We start from the raw sequence: 8,864 nt of genomic DNA, 5'->3' as shown, positions 1-8,864 counted from the left end.
CATTGGCTCATGATCATATGCTACCTCTTGAAATGGTTGAACACTGACCATTTCATTTCAGTACAAGTAGGATATATTCAAGGTCATATTTTGGCTCTCGTGAACTTTTTTCATTTCCTTCAGCTTCAGCCTGAACTCGCATATGAGCAATTGATGGTCTGTTCCACAGTCTGCCCCTGGCCTTGTTTTGGCTGATGATACTGAGCTCCTTCCAGAGATGTAGTAAATTTGATCCCTGTGTATTGCATATGGTGAGGTTCATGTGTACAGTCATCTTTTATGTTGTTTTAAAAAGGTATTTGCAATGAATAAAGTCATTGGTCTTGCAAAACTCTATCATTTAATCTCCAGCACCGTTACTACCACTAAGGCCATATTTTCCAATTACTGATCCTTCCTGTTTGTTTCCAACCTTTGCATTCCAATCATCAGTAATTATCAATACATCTTGATTACATATTTGGTCAATTTCAGTCTGAAGAAGCTATTAGAATTCTTCAATTTCATCAACACTGACTTTAGTGATTGGTGTGTAAATTTGTATAATAGTGGTATTAATTGGCCTTCCTTGTAGGTGTGTGAATATTATTGTATCATAAACAGCATTGTGCTTCAAGATAGATCTTGAGATGTTCTTTTTGACTATGAATGCAACACTACTCCTCTTCAATTTGTCATTTCCAGCATAGAAACAATGTGATTGTCAGATTCAAAATGACCAATACTAGTCCATTTCTGTTCACGATTGCCTAGGATATTGATCTTTTTGTGCTCCACTTAATTTTTGACAACTTTCAATTTTCCTAGATTCATACTTTATATATTCCATACTCCAATTATTAATGGATTTTTGCAACTGTTTCTTCTCATTTTGAGATGTGTCTCATCAGTAAATGAGGGTCTCGAAAGCTTTGTTCCATTCAAGCTATTGTGGCCCACTCTACTTTGAGAAGGCAGCTTTTCCCCAATTGTATTTTGAGTGTCTTCAAACCTGAGGGCTCATCTTCCTGAACTATATCTGACAATGTTCTGCTGCCATGGCATTTTCAGTGGTCTTGGTGTGGCACTTTAGGATTAACAGTGGACTACTAACCACAAAGTCGGCAGTTCAAACTCACCGGCGCTCCTCAGTAACTCTATGCAGGGTCCCTGTGAGTTGAAACAGACTCAATGGCACTTAATAGCAACAAACATTCAGAAGTAGTTTGTCTCTCCTTCTTCCTAGTCTGTCTTAGTCTGAAAGCTCCACTGAAACCTGTCTACCATGGGTGACCCTGCGGGTATTTAAAATACCAGTGGCATAGCTTCCAGCATCACAGCAACACACAAGCTACCACAGTATGACAAACTGACAGTTTAGGAGGCTAGAAGGCCAAATTCCGAGTGCCGGCTCTAGGAGAAGGCGTTCTATTTTGGACTCCGGAGGAGAAAGGTCCTTGTCTCCTTTCAGTATCTGTAGGTCCAACATTCCTTGGAGAAGATCTCCTGTGTCTTGGCATGGATCTTCCTCTGGATCTAGGAGCTTCACAGTGCAAGGACCCCAAATCCAGAGGATGCATGTCACTCTTGGCTCTTCTTTCTTGGTTGTAGTAGGTCCCTCTGAGCTCTGTGTGCCTCTTTCATCTCTTTTTATGTCTCTAAAGAGATTGACTCAAGAGACAAGCTAATCCTGTAGATTGTTGCTGGCTTCATTAACATCACAGAAGTGAGAGGATTTGTAGCACAGGATAATCCCATCAGACCAGGGCTGTAATCACATCGTGGGGAGTGATTACATTATATTAGATCTCATCATTGGGGATTACTTGGTCTCCACTGCCAAATCACGGAGAGTCCAGGCCCAGCCAAGCTGACACAAAGCCTTAACTGTCACACATTGATATTAAGTTTCATCAAATATTATATATGACCCAAACAAACAAATAATGACAACAACAACAACAACAAATTGTTTCCATCGAGTTGACTCCAACTCATTGTAACCCTAGAGAACAAAAGAGAACAGACACAAAGGGTTTCCAAGGTTTGGAACCGACTCTACTACACTGGGTTACTTCTATGGGTGCACACTGCCACGTCTCTCTTACATGGAGTAGTCCGTGGATTTGAAGTGCTGACTTTTCAGTTAGTTGTTGTTGTTGTTGTTGTTAAGTGCCGTCGAGTTGGTTTCGACCCATAGCGACCCTGTACAGGGTTTCCGAGGGTGTAAATCTTTACGGGAGTAGAAAGCCTGATCTTTCTCCCGCGGAGCAGCTGGTAGTTTCGAACTGCTGACCTTAAGGTTCGCAGCCCGATTCGTAATCACTACGCTACCAGAGCTCCTTAGTAGCCAACTGCAAACATTACTGTGCCACCAGGATTTCTTAACCCAGTATGTCCAAAATATTGTATTTCCAACACGAATCAAATAAAACAGTAGGATAAGTTACTTTACAATCTTTTGTTATACTGTCTTCAAAATCCTGAAACAGCACAACTCAATTCAGACTAGCCGTGTGCTATGGATTCAATGGTGTCTCCCCAATAGTGTGTGGTCAATACCAACTGCTGGAGAGATTATAACCCCATGGAGTTCTTTGTTATGTTAATGAGACAGTATTCATGGCAGGTGATATCTTAGACCAACCTCTTTTGAGATATAAGAGATTAAACGATAAATGATTCTATATTCCTGAGTGTTTTTGTGTACATAAAAAAAAAAAAAAATCAGAGGGAATAGAAGCAAATACTGTTAAATGACAGTGCACGGAGGGGATTGTAATCTGCAATGAAATGATGAGTGTAAATCTGATGTTCTCCCATGTAAACTATCACTCAATTCACAATAAAAACTTTAAAAAAAAAGAGATTAAACAAGAAAGCAGACAGGCAAAGACGGGGGAAGAGAGATGGCATCCCATATGAAAAGGAGCCAAGAAAAAAAAGTTGAAGAGACAAGAGCCTTCCCCTAGAGCCAACAGAGGGAAGAAACCTTCCCCTAAAACCCACAACCTGAATTTAAATTTCTGTCCTCCAGACCTTGAGAGAATGTATTTCTGTTTGGTAAAACCACCCATTTGTGGGATTTCTGTTACAGTGGCACTACATAACCTCTTGTTGTTAAGTATCATCAAGTTGGTTCAGACTCATAGCAACCTTGTATACGGTTTCAAGAAGAGACTGGTAAGTTTGAACCTCCAACGTTGAGGTTCAAACCAAGCTTACATTACAGTCCAGTGTTTAATGCCACTAGATAACTAAGACACTACATTTGCAGAGTTGGCTAACCCTATGGGCTACACACTGGATAGCATGGCTGGTGGTTACTGTCTCAGGCAACAACCACAGCTCTGGAGCTTGTACGCTCAACCACTTGTCTCTCCTGAAATGAATGAACAAAAGCTTGGAGGGCTCCTGATAGTTCCTTTCTATTTTACGGCCCTTTATAGTCTCTCTGGGAGCCCCTGAGTGCTGCAGATGGCTAACATGTTCAGCTGCTAACCTAAAGGTTGGTGGTTCGAATCTACCCAGAGAAGCCTTAGAAGAATGGCCTGGTAAACTACTGAAGAATTAGCCATTGAAAACTCTGGGGAGCACATTTCTACAGTTGCCATGAGTGGAAACTGACTTGACAGCAACTGAAATCATCTCTCCAGCACCATCTTACCCACCACTGGAACTTTTAACTTCAGTCCATGGATGCTGACCATGGGGTGGACAGAGGTGTTGTTGGCAGTTAGCAGAGCTGGCCTCAGACTTACAACTCTGGACTCTCAGCTCAGTGCTCAGTGGTGGGATAGGATGCAGCTGTTTTTTGAGGCAGGATGCTCTCTATATGGCAAAGGAGGGATGAGGCTGAAAAGGATGTCTGCTCTGGCCATAGGCTGGCTGGCCGGTGCTGACTAGATCTCCCCAGAGCCCTGGTGTGGTCTGGCCTTGGAGGAAATGCTGCCCCTGGTGTGTGCACAGGCCCAGCGGGACAGAGCAGAAGGGGCACATGGCAGACACTCTATGGAAAAGAACCTTGTCATTCTTCAGTCTCAGTTTGGTCACGAGGGATGAGAACAAATTGATGGCAACGGAGCCATAACTTATTGCTGAAGGCCTCTTTGTTCTTGGCAAAACAGAGGGGTCATTAGTACTGGGAAACAGCTCCTGTGCAGACATAAATCCCTCTGGCTGCAGGGCTGATCCAGACGTCTGGAGGGACCGGTCTCTGAGCAGTGGAGCAGCTTAAACCGTGTGCCTGGGATCAGTGGGGCAGGGGAAGCCTCACCCATTGCACACAGAGCTGCCACCAGCCAAGACCACTCTCAAGGTACCACAGTGCCCCAGAAGCCCTTGTGACTTTCCTTCAAACCAAATGGTTCCAGAGCACGTAGGGCTTGAACAGACTCCCCGTGGGCACTCAGGGCCAGCATGGGGCCATTGGCTATGAAGGTGTCCTCATGGGTAAGGCTGGGCATGAGCCACCCCTTCCGCCTGCAGCCAGCCAAACAGGCACCCATGGGATGGCTGCAGCCGAACGCTACCAAGAGGCAGGTGTGTGGGATCAGGCCCTTGACAGACAAAGTCCCTTTCAGCAAGGTCGGCACTGGCTGACGGAGGTAGACCAAACCAAAACCAAGCCTGTGGCTGTGAAAGGTTAATTCCAACTCATGACAATCTCATGTGTCACACAATAGAGCTGCCCCAGTTTTCTTGGCGGTAATCTTTATTACCACGCCTTTCTTCTGTGGTGTTTCTGGGTGGATTTAACCAACGTTTAGGTTAGCAGGAGATCACAAGAAGCAAGGTCAAATCCTAGCTACTGTCCATGCTCTCCCTGGGACACTGCCCTCCTTTCCATTAGCCTTCAACTCAGGGAGGCTCCCAGGGAGAAGGCAGCAGGCATTAGGTCAGGGACCAGTCCAGTTGTGCCAGTAGAACTGCCCATTCCTCAAACTGCTGGTCATCCAGTTGGGGCTCGGAGGGTATGGTGGTGGTAGAGCTAATACTTTTGAGGTGGTTAGAGGGCAATCAAGAGCTACCTCTGAGTATAGCGCAAGTGCCTACTTACCAAGGATGGTAAGATTCTGTGCCTTCCCTTTCCAGACCTAGGGCAGACCCTACCAATTGAAAACCGCACTCTTCTGCACTGAGCCTGTTTGGCAGCAAGAGCTTCATCAAGCAGCCATTACTAATCAATCAAAGTTGGCATGGGAGAGGAAATCCATTTGTCATTCTTTCTAAAAGCCCTCCAGGCACATCTGTGCTGGCAGTGGGAATCCTATAAAGCTATGTATGCTAAGGACTCCAGAACTTCTGGAAACTACTGCCTCCCCACCTCTCCTGCAGAATCCTGGTGTGACACTGTAGGATAAGCACTGGACCCCTAACTACAAGGTCACCAATCCGCTCCTCTGAAACCTGACTGGATGGTACTTAACAACAACAACCCTCACCTCCACATACATCCCCCCTCCCTGTGGTTTCACATCCTAGGTCTCTCTTCTCAGCCATTTGCACTTAAGGACCTAGGCCAGGAAATTGTTGTTGTTGTTAAGCAACCCTGTATAGGGTTTCCGAGGAGCAGCTGTTAAGCTTGAACCGCCGACCTTGCAGTTCAAACGTCTTTGTATTCTGGCGCATTAACCCACAGCGCCACACCAGGAGATTAAGTCCAAGGAAATCCCAAAGGATGCTGCAGCAGGCAGTTGTTCCCAGAGCCCAGCCCAGGCATCAAGGACGGCTCCAGGGAGGGGTGAGGAGGTGGAGCTGGCTGCAGAGTCTGAGACAGTGCCCTGCAGGATGGGCTCACAATGTCTCCTTGGAAAATCCTGCGTGGACATGACCTTGGGCAGGTCCTGGCTCCCTGCTCTCCGTCCTAACACCCTAGGACAAGTCTGGAGCTAGCTCAAAGGCAGTAAGGAGAAGAAGAGACACACACTAGGTGTTAGAGTATTATTAGCTATTACCAGTAATAATGGAGTCCTGGTGTGGCGCTGTAAGATAGGGGGCAAGACCAGTTTGAACCTCAAGGTCGGCAGTTCAAACTCACCAGCTGCTCCTCGAAAACCCTATATGGGGTTGCTATGTGTCAGAATAGACTCCACAGCACTTAACAACAAAAAGCAGTAATAATAGTAATTGCTGTTGTGTGCTTTTGGATAAGTTCTCACTCATAGTGACCCTGTATAGGATAAGCAGCTGGTGTGTTTAAACAGCCGACCTTGTGATTAGCAGTCCAGCGCCACACCAGGGTTCCTAGTTAGCACTTTGCCTACATTAATTTAGCGATTTACTCTTTAAGCACCTTGAGGTAGGTATTCTCATTGTTCCCATTTTATGGATGAAAAATCTGAGGCATAGGGAAGCTAAGTGGCCTGCTCAAGACAATCTGGCTCCAGAGACTCAATCCTCTATCTCCTAAATCACTAAACCTTGCTGCCTTTTGAGATTTAGGCAGAAATGTCCCCAAAATGCCACTCCCTGATTGTGGGGGTATGGGAGACTAGTAGGGCAATAGGGTAGAAAATGACTGGTGACCTGACCCGTGGCCATCAGCCTGACCTTCCAAAATGCACCAGGCTGGTCCTCCACCAGGGTAAGCAGGAAGGCTATGTGTAGAGTGTGTATCTGGGGAGAGAGGTAGGAACCGGAGACCCTAGGTGGGCTCCCAACAGCTCTGTGGCTCCTGAACTACCCAGCCCTGGGACTCGCCAACGGAGCTGCAAGTTTTCAATCTTTGGGAGGGGGTGGGAGTCAGAGATTTCATCACCTGGAAGCATCTCTTTAGTCAGTCACTATCCTATTCAACCAAGGGATCTGGGTGGGCAAGAAAGGCTTACGTGCCTCCCCCTGCAACATTCCAAGAGAGAAATGAATTTCTAGTGGTCAGAAATGCGACGGAACTGTGGAAAGAGCACGGAATCTGTCCAAGTTGCAACTCTGTTGGTTCTAAAATGATGTAAAAGCTTCCACCTTTTCATCAAGAAAAGAAAAACCAAGGAGGTTAGATGGAAGCCACCACTGTCCACCCTACTCCGCAAAGCCACAGACCCTAGGCCATGGCACACACACCTGTTCTGCCTTTCCACTGGGCAGTATGCACGCAGCTTAGCCTCCACTGGCATCCCAGCTCCACTTTACCTCACCTGCTGCTCCTACTCCATCTAGGCAGGATTGTCCCTGGGTCCAGGTCCCTCATCCCTGTGTCTCATACACCCACAGACCTCTCCTTAGCCCCTCAAAGTCTGACATACCATGGTGGGGACACAGGAGCTAGCTGGGCCTTACCTGAGACGATGGTGTAGCCAATTCCCCGGGGACGTCCTTTATCCTGGTCAATGGCAGTGATAATGCGTACCGTTGTACCCTGGGTGGGAGAGAGGATGACTTAAGGTGGGTTGCCTGGCCCCTAGACTGCCGTCTTCCGTGTAGATGTGCAAGCACCATCCCTAGATGGACACCTGGCTGCAAGGCAGCTCAGGAAGTAGGTACCATTGTCCCTGGACACAGTCGGAAGCCCCAGGCAAACACCAAAGTGTCCTTGGGGAGGCTCAACCCTACCGATGCTATCATGCACCCGCACCCCCACCCAGCTCCTCTTAGTCTGAGGAACAGCCCACAGTGGAGTTGGGGATGGAGGAGCAGTAGGGAAACAAGATGTCCCTGCACACCCAGAGCTCCTTCTGACAAAGCCCCATCCGCCTGGATTCCACATATGTGGCTCTGACTAGCCTGCAGGCTACGTGGGCCCAGTACCTCTAAGAGCACCATTCCAGATGGCCACTACGCACTAAACCCCCAGGGGTACCACCACCCAGAGACTGGAATGAGCTGGGCCTAGGACAGTGAGCCTCAGCAAGACAGGTCAACAGTACCAGCGATGTCATGCACAAAGCCAGGATTTGGTGGCCAATGAACCCTCAGTCCTCAGAGCCTGTGAGCATCTCCCTTGGGCCTTCCTGGGCTATCCAAAGTCCTCCTGGGTGGACAGAACTCAGGAGAGGTGGAGGCTTGCTCTGTCCAGGAAGGGCCAACACAAAAAACAAAATCATTGCTATAGAATTGATTGTAACTCATAGCGTCCCTATCTAGGGCTTCCTCCAGGTGAGATTCCACAAAGTGAGCTCTGACGGTCTCCTGACAAAGTTTGGAGTTTCATCTCTTTTTGGGTAAATATATCCATTTTTAATAAAACCCTGAGCTTTTAATACAAGTACAGCCAAAAAGATGGGAAATGTTATGAGAAGGAATTAGCAGGGAGGAATGGGGGCTCTTGGGAACCCGGTTCAGTGATTATATTTTCAATATACTGAAACTTATTTCCAAAGACAAGAAGGTGGAAGACCAGGAGGGGCACTGTGCTGCAGCCTTGCTGGGGTGCATTCCAGGGCATGGACCATCCCAGGCTCTGTGGGGAGAACCAGGTGTGTAGGCCTGCGGAGTCTTGACTCCTTGCTATGAAGTAAGACTCCATTGCAAGATGGACTGGGTTTGAATTCTTTGAGTAAGTTATTTAACTGCTTACTGCCTTTCCCCCCATCTATACCCCTATACATGGTTGCTATGAGTTCAAAGTGATTCGACGGTAACTTAACAGCAACATAAAATGGGTATAATCATATCACACTCCTCAGGAATGAATAAATCTGTCTTGGAAGAAGTGCAGCCAGATGATCTTTAGAAGCCAGGATGGCGAGGCTTTGTATCATGTATTTTGGACATGTTATCAGGAGGGACCAGTCCCTGGAGAAGGACATCATGTTTGGTAAAATAGGAAGGTCAACAGAAAAGAGGAAGATTCTCAATGGGATGGAATGAGGCAGTGGCTACAGCAATGGGCTCAGGCAGAGAGGTGATTGTGAGGCTGACTCAGGACGAGGCGGTGTTTCGTGTTG

At 47.0% G+C, this 8,864-nt stretch overlaps 1 protein-coding gene across 1 annotated transcript in view; it reads right to left on the bottom strand.

Moving 5' to 3' along the window:
- Positions 1 to 8,864, bottom strand: part of CDH23 (cadherin-related 23) — a 569,346-nt gene that overhangs the window by 312,805 nt on the left and 247,677 nt on the right. The window contains exon 9 of the mRNA XM_006835863.1: positions 7,258 to 7,336. Coding sequence (XP_006835926.1) covers positions 7,258 to 7,336 — 79 coding nt within the window. The remainder of the gene's footprint in view (positions 1 to 7,257; positions 7,337 to 8,864) is intronic.

This window comes from Chrysochloris asiatica, unplaced genomic scaffold (assembly GCF_000296735.1).
Source record: "Chrysochloris asiatica unplaced genomic scaffold, ChrAsi1.0 scaffold00020, whole genome shotgun sequence".
In the NCBI taxonomy this organism is placed as follows: domain Eukaryota; kingdom Metazoa; phylum Chordata; class Mammalia; order Afrosoricida; family Chrysochloridae; genus Chrysochloris; species Chrysochloris asiatica.
This window is presented reverse-complemented; position numbering and strand designations above follow the sequence as displayed.